This window comes from Asterias rubens, chromosome 2 (assembly GCF_902459465.1).
Source record: "Asterias rubens chromosome 2, eAstRub1.3, whole genome shotgun sequence".
Classification (NCBI taxonomy): domain Eukaryota; kingdom Metazoa; phylum Echinodermata; class Asteroidea; order Forcipulatida; family Asteriidae; genus Asterias; species Asterias rubens.
The window spans coordinates 349999-368679 of NC_047063.1; the positions used below are offsets into that span (position 1 = coordinate 349999).

General features: G+C 38.2%; 1 protein-coding gene across 1 annotated transcript in view; it reads right to left on the reverse strand.

The window, feature by feature from the left end:
* Positions 1–18672, reverse strand: part of LOC117307178 (ATP-binding cassette sub-family C member 9-like) — a 54516-nt gene extending 35844 nt beyond the window's left edge. Inside the window, exons 1-17 of the mRNA XM_033791849.1 lie at positions 17859–18672; positions 15259–15869; positions 14372–14611; positions 13307–13498; positions 12679–12834; positions 11881–12036; positions 8511–8645; positions 7563–7725; positions 6954–6994; positions 6034–6267; positions 5575–5787; positions 4867–4945; positions 4325–4427; positions 3637–3735; positions 2904–3069; positions 2209–2346; positions 1685–1928 (exon numbers count right to left, since the gene is read on the reverse strand). Coding sequence (XP_033647740.1) covers positions 1685–1928; positions 2209–2346; positions 2904–3069; positions 3637–3735; positions 4325–4427; positions 4867–4945; positions 5575–5787; positions 6034–6267; positions 6954–6994; positions 7563–7725; positions 8511–8645; positions 11881–12036; positions 12679–12834; positions 13307–13498; positions 14372–14611; positions 15259–15864 — 2965 coding nt within the window. The 5' untranslated portion in view covers positions 15865–15869; positions 17859–18672. The remainder of the gene's footprint in view (positions 1–1684; positions 1929–2208; positions 2347–2903; positions 3070–3636; positions 3736–4324; positions 4428–4866; positions 4946–5574; positions 5788–6033; positions 6268–6953; positions 6995–7562; positions 7726–8510; positions 8646–11880; positions 12037–12678; positions 12835–13306; positions 13499–14371; positions 14612–15258; positions 15870–17858) is intronic.
* Positions 18673–18681: the final 9 nt, after the last annotated feature.

Below are 18681 nucleotides of genomic sequence, written 5' to 3' on the forward strand. Positions count from 1 at the left end.
GCATACATCATATTAACAAAAGAAGACAATTAGGGCATCGGTTGATATGAGGCATCATTATTTTTTTTCCAATTCAAAGAAAAAGGCATAATAGCGTGAAAACTGGTAAGGGGAGGATATAAAAGAAATGACTCCCCAAAACGGCGGAACTAGATATGCATTTTGCAGAGGTTGTATGCAGAGGCTGAAATTCTAAACAATAAATTTGTTATATTTGGGACAAACAGATGGTCCCGATATTTTCTCGTTTTCCATCATTATTAACCTTTTGACGAAATTGAAAGTTAAATTTTTATTTTATTTAAAGTGTGGTGGCAACGTAATACTTTGTATGGTCCTTAGTGCCGTTCCTCATATTGAAATCCTGTCGCTGTGAACATCAGAGTAATTATAGTGGAGCCATCGAAACATCAGGATAAATAAATTTGTATTAACAAAGCTAAACCCTGAAAAGCTTTGTAAACACTCAATCTAGGACATTAACCCAATAACAACTTCAGGTATTGTGCACAATGGACATTTAACTCCAGTAATCCTATAAATAGTGTATTTAAAAAACACTCTCAACATGCATCTCAGTGTACTTTTTTATCTGTAAATATTCTTGTGTTTTATGTTTATTTTTTGGGGTGGACCATAAGAAACTTTTACTCAATTTGGAATTGGTTTTTGTAAATTTGACCTCCCATAATTGACCTTTGACCTTTTGAGTTTCCAAAATTTGAAATAACAATAATGCTTTGCAACATTCCATCCTGTCTGATGGTCCTTACTGTTTTCTCATCAGATTTTTGTTTGTTTATACTTTTAATCTTTTAATGAGGATTATGTCAATGTTTTCAATGGCAATTGTTTACAGTTAACAAAAAAAATAAATAAATAAATGCTTGCTTATTATTATGGCTTTTAGTGTTGACAAAAATGTATGCAAGAAAAGAAAAAAACTCAAAACCCCCATTACATCGTACAAAATTGCACTTAATATGAATTATATTTGTGTTTACTGGTGATATTTGAAATTACTACACACCCGTTTCAATGATAACATAATTTGGTATAATTTAGGAAATAAAAGCATGTTTTATGGACAATGTTCTAGCATGTTTACTACAAACATAAGAACATGGAAACGAGAATTTTTATAAATGTACGACCATGACAACAAAATGCACTGCAAATTTTGTTTTGTTCATTCAAGGACGGAAAACATTGGCTTTCACTTTCAAAATTTGAAGCTTTGAATATCGAAAAAATATCGTAGATGATGGCAAAATATTTACTAGTAAAACTTCATTGTCGCTTGCATCCAAATTCACCATCGTCAGAATCAATCTTGAAGCATTAGTCTGGAAAGTGGGCGACCATATGTAGCCAATTATTTGCACAGCGCTGCGGTGGGTTGAATTCAACCAAAATGTTTTGATGTTTGACCTTTCAACGAAGATTGGCAATAGTAATTTTTTTATTGCATTGGAAAGGGGAACTAATGCCCGTTCTATTAATGTATGACACTTGATGGCGCTATTCATCAAATTGCTTTGTTAATGCACTGAAAACATGGACTGTTTCCCAGGCGGTTTCAGGCGTTACAGTGAGTATTAGGCAGAACAGGGACTAAAGGGGGTAAACAAAGTAATGTTAAACCAATCTATGGTACCGAATCATACAATATATTTATGCTTACCGATTCCTTCAAACTTGGACAATGGTTTATTAAGCTGTGCTGACAGTCTGCGGGTGAATTGCGCTGATTTACGACGTAGCTCTTCTCGTTCAAACATAGTCTCTGTACCAGACTCACTCTCAGACTCTACATCACTGACTGCTTTAACTGCCTGGTCGTACTCGCTGTACATGTCTGGATCAGCAGCTATAATGTCATCTAAATCTCCCTGAGATGAAATCCTTCCATCCTTCATCACCAAGATCTAGTCAACATGGATTGATATGCATCAAAATCCATTCTCAGGGTTTATTTATAAAATAAGGCGTGAAAAGAAGGGTGTGTACGTAGACATCTGATTGGGGCACACTAGGATATACAAAACTTATAGATTTCAAAATGGCCTATTTTGGGACATATTATAGAAGTGACAAAACAGAATGGAAATGCACTAGCCCTTAAATGCCATGTATTGTAGCCTGATTTTCACCACACTTGGGTGAAATCTTGGGAGTGAATGATGGGATTATATCTTGATAACTCACGAGATCTGCCCTGTTGAGGTATTGCAGCTGATGAGTCACAAGGATCACAGTCTTCTTGTTGCCATTCAACCATTTTACGATTCCTTCCTCAAGAAGAGTACGTCCAACGTGGACATCCAAGGCTGATAACGGATCATCCTGCAAAAGGAAAAAGAGTTTAATCCTTCAAAAATTCATTCTGTCAAATCATTGACATATGGCACTGTAGAACAGTAAGGCAAAGTGACATGAAAAGTTCAGGCCTGTATGCTTCGTTTTTGGAAGGCCAAGGGCACCAAGATATTCTCTCCTTGGTAAAGGGCCCGTATGAGGAAATCGTAAATATCTACTGTAGCATATCAAGGGCACTAAGGCAATGACGAGGGGGCATGGAAGCAATCCTCTTCAGTTCCTCAGTGGAGTATCAGGCCTAAAAGCCGTCATCTGTCACAACTGATACATTCAAATCAGCACTCAAAACACATCTGTTCAACATCCACAACTAATCATAGCCTTTGACATTATTTAGATATGGACGTGTGAATTTGACCACAAAGCATAATGACTATAACTTTTTTATTAGACTGACTTTTTTGAGCAAGCGCCATGAGCACCTGCATTTGCTGATACCGGCGCTATACAAGACTTTGATTATTATTATTATTATTATCTTTTAAAGGCTGCTTGTAAACATCAAGACATAGATCAAAGCTCACCAACACAATGATGCTCTTGCTGGAGTACATGGTTCTTGCTACACTGACACGCTGCTTCTGTCCACCACTTAGGTTGATTCCTTTCTCACCAATCTCAGTCTGGTCTCCGGCTGGTAAGATATCCATGTCTGGTCGCAAGGCACAAGCATCTATCACTCGTTTATACCTGATTCAAAAAGTTAGATTCTTCTAGTTTCACAAAAATGGGCAGTGATATTGGAGACTCTTTTGAGCACGGCAGCCATTTAGCAGACGACCGCTGCTAACTTGAACAAATTTATAAAGCTGCTTAAACAGCACGTAAGCAGGACACTAGTCACAAATGGTACATGCGGAATGCTTTTTTTGGATGTAACCTTATTCTGGTAAGCATATGTTTATTGTGCTTTGCTACAGTTGTGCTTAAGCAGCTCTATAAAACTGGGTTCTGTAAGTGACGCAAAAGGAACGCTAACTTTCTCTCAGCAGATGAGTGACGCAGCAATACAATTCCATTGTTAATGAGCTCATGGCATGTCTGATCTTCTCGATCGCTGTATGTGAATGTAGTATACTTTTTCTTACGCTTGTTTTTTCTGCTTTAGAAAGTCCTCACTGGTAAACATCTTTCTAGAATTGGGACCTGGCCTTACAGGTTCAGTCAAAGAATGAGATAATGTGGCAAGTTGCGTATAAATGTTTCATCATACAGAAGACCCAACGAGAGGGAGCCCCAGTGCGCAGAATGACTCACCTTTGTGCATTGTATGGTTCTGAGAATAAGATATTGTCTCGAAGTGTTGCATTGAGCAGCCAAGCTTTCTGACCAGCATAAGCCACAGATTCATCCTCACTAAAAACAGAAGACAAGTCAAGATGGAATTAATTTCAGAATAAGATATTGTCTCGAAGTGTTGCATTGAGCAGCCAAGCTTTCTGACCAGCGTAAGCCACAGATTCATCCTCACTAAGAACAGGAGAAAGTCAAGATGGAATTAATTTCAGAATAAGATATTGTCTCGAAGTGTTGCATTGAGCAGCCAAGCTTTCTGACCAGCATAAGCCACAGATTCATCCTCACTAAGAACAGAAGACAAGTCAAGATGGAACTAATTTCAGAATGGTTAAGCTCCATACACAATAACAATCTTAAGTTGTCAATGACAAGTACACCCTAAAACAGAACACTCGTACACTCATGGAAAGGGGATTTAAGAATAAAAGAAGGAAAAAAAACCGCTGTTATTGCGTCTGGATTGAAACAGATCTAATTCAAATGATTAAAACGTAAAATTGCTTGCACAATTTTTGAAAAGTGGCCAAAGTATAATCTTGACATTGCACTCAGAAATAATCCTAGTAAAGTGATAGCATTATTTTTGTTACTTGTGTCATTTGTTTGTTTGTTTGTTTATCTGTTTATTATTATTATAAATGCTTACCCCATCTCAACATGACCAGAGACTGTTGTCATTTCACCAAGCATCGAGGCCAACAAGGAGGATTTCCCACTTCCAACTGAACCAACGACCACCGTCAACTTCCCTGTAGAGAACCAACAACATGATGAAAATAATACAGTAGGATTTGCAGCAACATGTATACATGAATTTCCCTATAGTGGGGCAGATAAGTTGACACATTTTGGGGAGTTGTGCCTTTGATGATGCAATTATGAAATTTGGCTCACAGTCAGAGTATGTCAACAGAAAGAAATTGGTCTGTAGGGTCATGAGTTTTGAACAAAATAAAAAATAAATAGGTATTAAACTTTTTCATCAAATACCAACATTTCTGTTTTGCCAACATTTAAATCAACATTTTGGGGCAAATCTGCCAAACATTGGAACGTATGATTCGACTGAATATCTCAATTTGAAATGAATGTAGGGTCAAAGATGATTTTGAATGGGGATTGAGGTAGGCTTACTTCACAAGCCTTGAAAATGCAGATTACAGGCTAGATGGTAGATGACTTCCTTACCTTTTGGTATTTCCACATTGATATCCGTCAGACATGGCTGGGCTCCTTGTGGGTCCCATAGGAAGTTTCCTCTGGAGATCTAAATCAATGCAAATAATGACAACCAGGGAATTACGTGCACTTTTAATGACAATGCGAGCCCAAAAGAAGATCTGAATGCTGAACGTTGTCAGACAAAGTACAATGTATTGCCTCAGCAGAATGTCCCAAGCAATAAAGTGTCATTATGAAAAGTGTTTGTCCATTCTCATGTATAATTTATAATTTAACTTTCCTGTAATGACTTAGAAATTGCAGAAAAAAAGACTGAAGGCCGAGTCACACTGCAGCGATAACAAAACCAATAACCACCACGACACAAAGCGAAGGCATTCTATTGGTTGAATGAGTGTGTTCGTGTTCTGCATGGAGCAATTCAACCAATAGAATGCGATGTGATCGTTATCATTTTCCTTATCGCTGCAGTGGGACCGAGCCTTAAAGATATTTTGAAGTGTTTTGGAGATTTTGTAGGCAGCATTCCATAAGGCAAAACAGCAGTCTATAATAAAGACAGGACATTCAACAACTGATCGCTTTGTGAATACAATTTTGTGATACAGCATTCCTCAACACGTTTTGTTTACCGTAACAGTATGAATGTCTGCGAGTTATTTAATTTAATATACACATGCCAGTCATCTCCGCCCTTCCTGTCTACACCATTACCTTGATAGCGATATTAGGATCAAGTGGCTCAGCTTTTTCTAGGCCCATCAATTTCCTTACAGCACTGGCACCATAGTCCGTTTTGTGAGCCTTCTTGGAGCCGATTAACAGACCTGTCTTTTCATCCTCTTCTTCAGCCTCGTCAGCGCTGCTGGTCCGGTGGTAGTTGCCGTATCGTTGTGCATCCATTGGTGGTTTCTTCGATTCACCAATCTATAATCAGATTGATTGACAAGGCCTTCCAGTTATATGCCATCGCTTCAGGACATGTCAACCTAAAAATAATCTTTGCTTGAATTGTTATATTCAATATGGGTTGTGAAAATTATTTTTTCAGTATGGAAAACTAAGCATCAACATATTAATTATACCAGGACAAATCACGTAAGTGTTATAAATGCTATTGAGAGCACCCTCACATTGGCAACTATCTATAAAGATAATGATTATTCAAAGTACCTCTTCACATTCCTCAGCATCATCAGTGTCCTCTTCCTTACCGATACCCTCAACCTCTGGAGCCATGAAGAAATCACCAAGCCTCCTTGAGCTGACGACTGCGTTAACGAGGAGGAATAGTGAGAAGGGTAGAAGGAAGAGGGGCATAGCGAGTTGATTGAAGAGAGATAAGGAAGGGAAGGTGACGGCCGGAGTAAGTGTCTCTCCACTGATAGGTGTGTAGATACCAAAGGCCTGCATGTAAAATAGGGAGGGCATGGACAGCATTAGTCACTTCTTATGTCATGTGTGAAGCCATGTTATACAAGACTCTAGATACTATTGTTAATTACTCAAAATGAGTGTTACTTACTTGGTAATGAGCAAAAGGAATGGACAACTGTTGGTAGTATAAAACATTGTGATAAACGGCTCCCTCTCAAGTAACATAGTTTTTTTATACAGAGGTAAGTTCTCGCGCAAATATTAAAATACTTTAAGCCTTTTTTAGGCATCTGAAAGCAAACAAAATTGTGCAACAAGGTTTTCTTTTCTTTCACTATTTTCTTTAACCCTAACCCTAACCTTGGTAGGGTGCAAATCTTCAGGAGTGTTTTGGAACATAGCGTTGTCAGAACATAGAGGTGTCAGGGTATAGAGCGGTCACCCTCCACGTTAACAACTAGAAAGTTTTTGATCGCTTCTTCCTGCGTGAGATCTTCAATCTCACTTGTATATATGAATTCACAAAAATTGATCCAATTGCTGTTCTTCAACATTTAGACATTGTACTTGCAAAATGTTGATATTTAGCTTCGGAAAATGCATTTTATTTTACTATTTTTAAGTAGTTTACTTTTAAATAAGCAAGGGGGGGGGAACCAATAGGGGTCCCTTAGTGAACATCATTTATTTTTGCAGCTTTAGATTATAAAACTTACCAATAATGTGACGAGAACTGGTGTGCCGGCCGTAAAGAATACTAGAAAACAAAGGAAGTCACATTTTATTAATAAACTCAATCTAGGCATAAAATGGTCTCATTTCTGATGTGTATTTTGGCAAAAACAAATACTTGATTTAATGGAAAGTCAAAACTCAAGACAATGTGGCCATTAAACAAAGCTGGAAACCCCAAGGTAGCCCAGCCCTTAGCCCCATGCTATATCAAGCATGGACCAAAGCGTAGGTCCGATTCTGTATGCAAATTAAGCCCAGTCCTAAATACATTTGCTAGCAGGGCTGGAGCTACATTGAGGTCGGGCTACAACTAGGATAAACAAGCTTGGATTGCATTTAACTCTGTGTTAGTCTAGGTACCAGACTGGACATTATTTTAAGGTCGCAGTGCAGTGCCATTTGGCCATGAACTATACATTTTGGTGTCGCACACATGTCTCTGAAATCAAAACTGTATATGTTGTGTTTCACAAATCAGAATGCTCTGGGCATCACAACAAAAAATGAAGTTTAAATAAACTATTGAGTTTTACAAATAAATAGCCTCGTTTTAGGTTAAATAAATTACAAGTTGTGAATGAAAGACTCACTTGTGAAGACCAGCCCACCGCTAACAGTCAGGAGTGATCGAAGCTGCTTGCCTCTGATGAGTTCCACTCCTTTACAGTAAATATCTTCCCAACCATAAAGTTTCAATAGTTTGATTCCCTGTAGGAGCTCGTTCACTTGTTTCATCCGCTCATCAGAGTTAGACTGCAAAATAGAGTGTCCAAAAGGACTTATCATAGCTAGATCAAGGTGCTTTCTGCCCTACCAGCCAGCCTTCTGATGGATGATACTTAAGCCTACATACGTATCGATTGTAAAGAGGGAACCCTGTTTCAGCCCCACACCTTGAAGTGGCCTACAAAGGCCTCGTGTGTCTGGCGACTTGCAAACAGCAGGGAAAATTTTCATACAGCTTGCAAGCACAAAAAGAAGCTAAGCACAGAATAGTATGGCTGAGCAGACACAGGTCACAAGCTCAAATTACACAAAGTTTGCAATGTTCTGGCTGGTGGCCGACTCAATTTTTTTTATAAAAGAATTTGTCAAGTAGTATTGTCTGCTTATAAAAGCTTCATAAAATTATAACGGTATAACTTTCCTGTGGATTTTAGATGGCTGAAGATAACAGTTTAGAACTCTGTGATATTAAATTAAACTGTCTGCATGCATATGGAACAGAGAAAACTTGTGTCTGCTTGCATATGGAACAGAAAAGACTTGATTCGTTGAAGGATCTACCGCCTGGGGGCAACATTATAATACTTAATATGATATTAAATTAAGCTGTCTGCTTGCATATGGAATAGAGAAGCCTTGATTCGTTGAAGGATCTACCGCCTGGGGGCAACATTATAATACTTAACATGATATTAAATTAAGCTGTCTGCTTGCATATGGAATAGAGAAGACTTGATTCGTTGAAGGATCTACCGCCTGCAGGGCAACATTATAATATTTAATATCATATTAAATGAATCCTTATTACTCACCAACATTTCCTTCTGACCTTTACTGATCATTGTTGCGATCTTAAACTGTATCGGAAACACCAGTAGAAACAGACTAGCTCCAATCAATGCTGAGATACCCATCTGGACATACAGCAAGATCAGAGTAAAGACAAGCTGTAGAGAAAAACAGGTTACTAGCAGTTAGTTGGAAAACAGTGCTTTAAGCGATCTTAAACTGTATCAGAAACACCAGTAGAAACAGACTAGCTCCAATCAATGCTGAGATACCCATCTGGACATACAGCAAGATCAGAGTAAAGACAAGCTGTAGAGAAAAACAGGTTACTAGCAGTTAGTTGGAAAACAGTGCTTTAAGCGATCTTAAACTGTATCAGAAACACCAGTAGAAACAGACTAGCTCCAATCAATGCTGAGATACCCATCTGGACATACAGCAAGATCAGAGTAAAGACAAGCTGTAGAGAAAAACAGGTTACAAGCAGTTAGTTGGAAAACAGTGCTTTAAGTGATCTTAAACTGTTTCAGAAACACCAGTAGAAACAGACTAGCTCCAATCAATGCTGAGATACCCATCTGGACATACAGCAAGATCAGAGTAAAGACAAGCTGTAGAGAAAAACAGGTTACTAGCAGTTAGTTGGAAAACAGTGCTTTAAGCGATCTTAAACTGTATCAGAAACACAAGTAGAAACAGACTAGCTCCAATCAATGCTGAGATACCCATCTGGACATACAGCAAGATCAGAGTAAAGACAAGCTGTAGAGAAAAACAGGTTACTAGCAGTTAGTTGGAAAACAGTGCTTTAAGCGATCTTAAACTGTATCAGAAACACCAGTAGAAACAGACTAGCTCCAATCAATGCTGAGATACCCATCTGGACATACAGCAAGATCAGAGTAAAGACAAGCTGTAGAGAAAAACAGGTTACTAGCAGTTAGTTGGAAAACAGTGCTTTAAGCGATCTTAAACTGTATCAGAAACACCAGTAGAAACAGACTAGCTCCAATCAATGCTGAGATACCCATCTGGACATACAGCAAGATCAGAGAAAAGACAAGCTGTAGAGAAAAACAGGTTACTAGCAGTTAGTTGGAAAACAGTGCTTTAAGTGATCTTAAACTGTTTCAGAAACACCAGTAGAAACAGACTAGCTCCAATCAATGCTGAGATACCCATCTGGACATACAGCAAGATCAGAGTAAAGACAAGCTGTAGAGAAAAACAGGTTACTAGCAGTTAGTTGGAAAACAGTGCTTTAAGCGATCTTAAACTGTATCAGAAACACCAGTAGAAACAGACTAGCTCCAATCAATGCTGAGATACCCATCTGGACATACAGCAAGATCAGAGTAAAGACAAGCTGTATAGAAAAACAGGTTACTAACAGTTAGTTGGAAAACAGTGCTTTAAGCGATCTTAAACTGTATCAGAAACACCAGTAGAAACACACTAGCTCCAATCAATGCTGAGATACCCATCTGGACATACAGCAAGATCAGAGTAAAGACAAGCTGTATAGAAAAACAGGTTACTAGCAGTTAGTTGGAAAACAGTGCTTTAAGCGATCTTAAACTGTATCAGAAACACCAGTAGAAACAGACTAGCTCCAATCAATGCTGAGATACCCATCTGGACATACAGCAAGATCAGAGTAAAGACAAGCTGTATAGAAAAACAGGTTACTAGCAGTTAGTTGGAAAACAGTGCTTTAAGCGATCTTAAACTGTATCAGAAACACCAGTAGAAACAGACTAGCTCCAATCAATGCTGAGATACCCATCTGGACATACAGCAAGATCAGAGTAAAGACAAGCTGTAGAGAAAAACAGGTTACTAGCAGTTAGTTGGAAAACAGTGCTTTAAGCGATCTTAAACTGTATCAGAAACACCAGTAGAAACAGACTAGCTCCAATCAATGCTGAGATACCCATCTGGACATACAGCAAGATCAGAGTAAAGACAAGCTGTATAGAAAAACAGGTTACTAGCAGTTAGTTGAAAAACAGTGCTTTAAGCGATCTTAAACTGTATCAGAAACACCAGTAGAAACAGACTAGCTCCAATCAATGCTGAGATACCCATCTGGACATACAGCAAGATCAGAGTAAAGACAAGCTGTAGAGAAAAACAGGTTACTAGCAGTTAGTTTGAAAACAGTGCTTTAAGCGATCTTAAACTGTATCAGAAACACCAGTAGAAACAGACTAGCTCCAATCAATGCTGAGATACCCATCTGGACATACAGCAAGATCAGAGTAAAGACAAGCTGTAGAGAAAAACAGGTTACTAGCAGTTAGTTGGAAAACAGTGCTTTAAGCGATCTTAAACTGTATCAGAAACACCAGTAGAAACAGACTAGCTCCAATCAATGCTGAGATACCCATCTGGACATACAGCAACATCAGAGTAAAGACAAGCTGTAGAGAAAAACAGGTTACTAGCAGTTAGTTGGAAAACAGTGCTTTAAGCGATCTTAAACTGTATCAGAAACACCAGTAGAAACAGACTAGCTCCAATCAATGCTGAGATACCCATTTGGACATACAGCAAGATCAGAGTAAAAACAAGCTGTATAGAAAAACAGGTTACTAGCAGTTAGTTGGAAAACAGTGCTTTAAGCGATCTTAAACTATATCAGAAACACCAGTAGAAACAGACTAGCTCCAATCAATGCTGAGATACCCATCTGGACATACAGCAAGATCAGAGTAAAGACAAGCTGTAGAGAAAAACAGGTTACTAGCAGTCAGTTGGAAAACAGTGCTTTCAGTTTGGGGCTCTAAAAGCACTAGACATGTTTGGTAATTGTCTAAGACCAGAGAATTTTCACGTTGTGTATCCAAACATATGCATAAAATAACAAACCTGTGAACATTTGAAATCAATTGGTTATAAAAGTTGTAAGAGAATAATGAAAGAAAAACATCCTTCTTCCACAATGTGAGTGCTTTCAGACGTCTGAGAAAGGCTTCAAGCCTGAAGTCTTTTCAGATTCAAAAATAGTGAGAAGTAACTTCTTTCTCAAAAACTATGTTACTTCAGGGAAAGTGGTTTCTCACAATGCCTTATACTACCAACAGCTGTTTGTTGCTCGTTACCAAGTAAGGTTTCATGCTTTTGAGTAATTACCAACTGTGTCCAGTGCCTTTAAACAGGTAATAGTCATCGAAGCCCTGACTTCCAAAAGAGTCATAATATTTGATTACAAAGGAACTTGAGATTGAAACAACAGTTAGTTGTTTATCTGAAGATTACTTATAAAAATCGAACAAAATGTTCTTTATGTTTGATGCCGTGTGTGAACGTCACATACAATGGAAACTTTGAAGGCTCATTTAAAAATAATTTTTTTCAGAATGATTCTGGATCTGATTCCAAAGAACTAACCTGTATGGGGATGGACCACATGTAGTTGATTGTTTGAAACATGCCTAGAACATTCATAGAATCTGTAGACATGTGATTGGTGATCTGGCCAATTGTCATCATTCCACCTGTCGTAGCGAAAGTAGACATGCGCAGTGATTTTTCAAACACCACAGCCTGTTAAACAAACACAAATACAATGTACGCTAAGGTGGCAAAAGTCAGCAGTCTGGTATAACCACATAGCTCTATGGGTATAACAATGTTTCAGGAAAGTGCAAATCTGTGTCTGAAATGTCGACTTCGGCTACAGCTACAGCTAGATCAACGTCTCTGCAAGACAGTCAGACCTGCGCGATCTAGCCGTCGCTGTAAATGAAGTGGCTGTTCTGGGCAACCAACACCCTGGCTTCCTACATGAAATTGTTGTTTTTACTACAAATTAAATGGCAAACCCTAGTGCTCACTGTCTCCAAAAACTAGAGGGGGCACTTTAATTACACACAAACCACACTGGTTCCAATCCCTATTGATACGGTACATACAAAGTTCCCTTTACAAAATGTTTCACTGATGCATGACCTGTCTAATGCGATGGGTTGGCATCACTATATCAATGGCAACAAATGCATCTTGTCACGCCATTTTTGTGTACGCCATTTAGTTTTAATAATGACACAAAAGCTTTCTCCTCAAAAGCACAAAAGCTTTCCCCTCATAATGTTTCATATCATGACTATTAGTCAAAAGTAAACACTTCAATTGGAATTCCTCAGACTAGAGGCAGTTGCTAACTTGCTAATGGCTGAATGGATTTACCTGAAGAGCTGCTCGAACATTCATGCTCTGGAGAATCGCAAGGTGAAAGTGGCCCTGAATAAGAACTGTCTTAATGCAGAACGCAAAAAATAGAGTTCCCACCAAGACGAAACCGTTCCCAAAAAACTCAGAAAAAGTCACGTGATGCGGTGGAACCTGTAAGCAAAGTTAAAGAATTCATGTTGATTAAAATGTACAAAAAAACATAATAATAGTTACAAGAACAAGAGTGAAACAAATCAGATAAAAAAGGAAAATGTGGTCACCAGCCAAAATAGCTCATCAATCCATACAATTATTGACAGGTTTCCTGTTACTGTTTGTCAGCTTAGGTATGCTTATGATGCTTAGGCCTAAGCACAAGAGTATGCTGAGCCATTCCCTGCTAAGCAAAATCAAACAAAATGACAGAGTTGGGCGTCTGTAGCAAATTTCACAGAGCTGCTTTAAAAGATAATATTTGCTTAGCAGTTTTGTAGTAAGCAAACATAAGTAGGAAACTAACTACAGTATGTATAACATGGTATTTTAAATGGTAACCCTGTTCTGGTAAGCACAGTTGTTTAAAGCTTAACAACTTTTTGCGAGTGAAATTGCCCCCTGGTAGATAGGTACCCCTGCCACTAACCGGTTCAATATCTACAGGATAAGACAGGGTCGAGACGTAAGCTGTTAAACCACCAATGACTAGAGGGCCGACTAGCTCGCAGAAATCAGCAGCAACTTTGAGACACCCAGCTGAGACTAACTTCAATCCATACACCTTCAAGTAAACTGTCCACAGAGAAGGTCTGGTGCCAGGATGACGAGCACATTTGTCCTTAAAATGAGAAGTAAACATTTCCATTTGAAGTGTATGCGATGAATTAAATTATATAACCAAATAAACCTCCTTAGATTGCAGTTTAGTGGTGGCTCCTAAAAGTGTATTTGTGTTAGTTATGCCAATGGGTACTACATGGATGTCTGGCACCACATGGCAATGTTTCAATGAACAACATTTGAAGACATCATAATTACCCAAACAATTCCGTAATACCACCTTTATGTGATTTACTAGGATCCTTCCACTTTCATAATCGAATCCAACACTTTCCAGTAACTCAACATCCCAACTAATGATTGGACTCTGGTTCTGTTGGTAAGCCTGGTCTGATTTATATGCATAACTAGTTTTCTAGTGCAGTATTAAGCAAAACATGCAGTTGAATTTTGGATGGTTTGGGTGGTTGGATAAATTAAAACAATTAGTAGTCACAATCTCATTTTCTAGCAAGTAAATGTGAAGACAATTGTGTGGCCATCCATAATCTCTAGCTGTAGGAACAGTCACGTATTTTGACTTGTAAGAGCTAAAACAAGTTAAGATTAATTAATAACAAAATATTGTTATCATGAAATTCCTTAAATTGATTTCTGGTTGACATCCATATGATGGTATATAAGGACAACTTTGCCCAAATTGAAGCAAGTGAAGACACCCCAGTTGGTTGACGTAACCACACATTTTCATTTCATGGGAGCATGCAGTGACAAAGACCTCATCATTTTTGTCCTCTTTGGGAGGGGGAGGGGCAAAATCTTTAGGATGTATGACAATTCGTTAATGTGTTATGGAGTGTTTTTTATGGGAGGCAAGGGTTCCGAGTGGGGTTGGGGTGGTCGCTAAGATGCCTATTTAACAAATACTTACCAGTTCTTGTTTTAACACTCGTTTGAACTTGGTGTGGTTGTATTTAGTCTCATGGCGCGCTGGTAAGGCACCAAGATCTTCCATTTCCAGGGGGCGTTTATAGCCTAGAGTCATGAGCCAACTGATCCAGTAATATGACTGCTGTGATAAGAAGTTGACGTAGTAATACATATACTCCATCTCTGGATTCAATAAGTCATTAGGGAAGGACTCCGTGCTACTCTGACATAAATGCAACACCTGAATAGAGAAACATCAAAATAATCAATTTTTATCTCAAATCGCTTCCAACATTTTTCCCCTGGTCTCTGGGTCTTAAATCATTCCTTAAACCATCTCAGCTCCATGGGGAGTATAAAAACACATATGCGCTAAGCTAAATCAATCACAAGAACCATCTCTTCCCTCACAACTAACCAATTTACCCTTGGGTGGAGAAAAGCAATTACAGGTAAGTGTCACAACCAGGACTTGAACCTGTTTTTCTTTACACTGCCCTCAAAACACCTAGAACATGCGCCTGATTATAGCCAGTAAGACATCTAGTTGTTAGACATGTGCTCTAGAATTGCAAAGGTCATGGGTTCAAATCCCACCTGTGATATTTTTTCACAGCACTCGGGAAAGTACTGAGCATACAGTGCTAACACACATCGGTGTAAGGGGAAAGTACTGAGTACATGTATACAGTGCTTACACACATCAGTGTAAGGGGAAAGTACTGAGCATACAGTGCTACCACACATCGGTGTAAGGGGAAAGTACTGAGCATACAGTGCTAACACACATCAGTGTAAGGGCTAAACCAAAGATTATTAATCTTCATCCTGATGCAAAATCTCTATGAATATATATAAGAATGTTGGAAAGTAACTTAGTAAACCTACCTTGACTCTGATGACGTTGAGATCAATGACAATCAGTAGTAGGTAGATTAGAATAGAGATGCAAGATATTGAAAACCGCACCACAGTGAACTCAGCTAGTCCTAGCTCATAGAGGTTGATCACTCGCAGAGACTCAGCGAGACAACCCATCACCCAGTAGGTCAACAACAGGAAGTCCATCCCAGATAAATCCCACACCTCCATGTGATGATAGAAGACAAGTGATAGCATAGTACCTAGTAAGGCGGCGATGGAACCCATATAGAGGTACGGCTGGGTGCCGAGATCCAGGTCCCGGTATGTAGTGTCTGAAAGGATACCCTCTCCTATAGCCGCAATGAGAACGATCATGAAGAGCATCGTGATGATCCATCGAAAGAGATGACCAGGGAAACGGATGACATACCTGGTGTTGTAACCTCGGTAGCCGGAGCATACCCCTACAGCAAAGAGGATGATTGAAGCAAGGGTTGCAAAGGCTGCATGTGGAAGCACTGTCAAGCCATTAATAAAACAGGTATTATTAATACCCTTATCAAAGGAATCAGGTGATCCTGTTAGAAAGGAGGAATTCTCCCCACAAAACCACTCCCACATTGGATCCATGGTAGCTGTAGAAAAAGAACAAGAAATAAATTGGATTGAAAGCTTTCAAACTTAAGAATTTGACATCATTCTCATAACTCGTTACTGGTATCACTCCCTTTTAAGGATCTACATGTAAATAAAGACAATATTCACTGAGCAACTTAAAATGCTTTAAGGTAATGCAGCCGCTACAACTCTACACTACAAACCGAACTACCAAACAAAGACTGTTTTCATATTTTTCCTGATTAATGTGTTTTGTCGTTGTTGATTCTTTATTACTGTTGTTGTTGTTGTTGATGAGTTTTGTGTTGTGCTATCTCTGTTGATCCTCTTCTTTTTTGGTTTTATAATTGTTGTATTTGTTTATTGTGGCTGTTTTTGTTGGTGTTATTTGTGGTGGTGGTTATTTGTTGTCTTGTTATTTGTGGTGGTGGTTGTTTGTGGTCTTGTTGTTTGTTGTTGTAGTGATGGTTGTTGTGGTGTTGTTGTTAATGTTGTGGTGTTGTTATTGTTGTGTTTTTTTAAATGATTCTCAATGCAATTTTGATGCAGGTAATCTTGTTCACATTTTACCTCTGACATACATACATATCACTGATGGTACATCAAGCACTATTTAGGGATATAGAGAGGTCAAATGTAGACCTACTGCATTTGTAGTTCTGAATGGTTTTTTGCTAATTATTTGCCAAACTCCACCTTTGTACGGAGGAAAACAACCAAATTAACTCTAAATGTATTGTATACAATTGTATCTCTTCTAGTCTTGTCCCTTAACAAGATAACAAGTGTAATAATCAAAGTCCGGGTTGCCTGTTAGAGAAGGCCGTATCTACATCAAAGTATCAACCTGTTTAGAGATAACGCGACCTAGCTACCTAGAGTCCACAATTCAATATTGATTCACATGCACAAACACATTAATCACTGGCTGTTTTTAGCAAAATAGTAAAAATCTTACATCAAATAACTTTTGCAAAAGGTTTACTGCCATTGTGAGAAATAGTCAAAACCTTACATCAAATAATTTTTGAAAAATGCTCCTGCCTTCTTTGTATAACTTAAAATGTTAACTCTACCATCATTAAGACTATATCTGCTAAACATCATTTGTATGTTGATGTAGACGAGTTCATTTACAGATTGGCAGGCTTAATTATTTTATGTGGCTTTAAATACCTTACTACGAGAAAACATTTTCTAGAAGTACAAGTATGTCCTAGACCTAAAAGAGCTCTTTATTATGAAGTTGATATACCCAGCTACACACATGCATTGTAGTTTAAAATAAATAATAATAATGAAGACAATAGTAAACCAGGGCAACAACACCAAAATACAAAGATATAGAAAAATTATGCAGAACCAAAGCAGAAACAATCATGAGAAAGTTAAACAAGTTTAAAGGTTGAATGGCTTCTGACTGTCACCCAAAGACTGACGAAGTAGCTGAAACCCATGTGTTGATGAGATAAACGTGACATTGAGGAATGGTATTTACATTGGAATATCGACCAGAGAAAAATTTCCTTTTTTGTTTTCAATGATGTCTTAATGCTTTTATAGCTGCAAGCCATGTTGCAGTAATACAAAATGTTGCATTTACTTTCCACGTGGGGGGGGGGGGAGGGGAGGATTTTCCTTTGTCCATCTCCCCTCCCCCAGCTGGAGATCTACTAGAAGAAGTTGCCATAAATGATGAGAAAAGGTTCCGATACTACACCCACATGTACGTTTAAGCTAAGCGAATCCAGCCGACATTTACCATTAAATGAAGTGTTTGAAAGGAACAATTAGAACCAAAACAAAAGGTAATAAAACTGTATTTATATGCTGCCACCGTATGTGCAATACCCTAAAGCCTAACCATACCTGTAAAACTATAGAAAAACCCAGACAATAAAATACTTATGTTTTCTGCCTACTATTGTGGCCATACAAATTCATGCAACTGGCCAAAGTGTTCAAGCATAGTCTACAACTAAAGAAAAATGCAAGACATCACTTACATTGGGTGAAGTTTTGCCGGATCCAATATTCCTAGTCGAGCTCCAAATCTTGCAGGATGATCACATCAAAATATGTAGATCAGCGTCTACTCCCATTAAGGGCATAAATACACTGCACCAAGATAGACTCTTTTCAATCAGACTCGATCCATACACAAGTGTTTTCAGATACTCTAACTGCCCAAATGACCTGGGTACAACAAAGTCTAAGTATGCCAAAGAATTAAACTCAATTTCAGATACCGAACTTTGAGATTTTATCACAAGAGGTTACAGTGTACACATTCAAAGTCAAGTCCTGATACATAACTTGTGTGTTGCAATCGGCAGGGTAACAAAATTGTGTGAACTTTAACTTACTAACTTTAGATTTCTATAAATAAAACTAAATCATGAGTGATTTAAACGCTGTGTCAAAAACAGAAGATCTAACCCTCTGATTAGTGGACTGTCTGGTTTTTGTATATGCAACAGGCTTTAACTATTGCATATGATGTAAGTTGTTTTCAACACACCCCACCCCAATACCATCGCCTGTGTGGCCTTACTTGGCATAAGACATGTCACTCATGCTTATCTAGATTGAAGAGAAAGCAAGATCAACTTTATAGAAGTTTCCTTTATTATGTTTTACTATAACATAATTAATTGAAAATCAATTAATTACAAACATTCATATTTGTGGTTCATACGAACCCATTTAGTGTGTACAACAAATCTCGCATTCAACAAATCTATTTTTGTGTATCTCAGCATATGCATAAAATAACAAACCTGTGAAAATTTGAGCTCAATTGGTCATCGCAGTTGGGAGAAAATGATG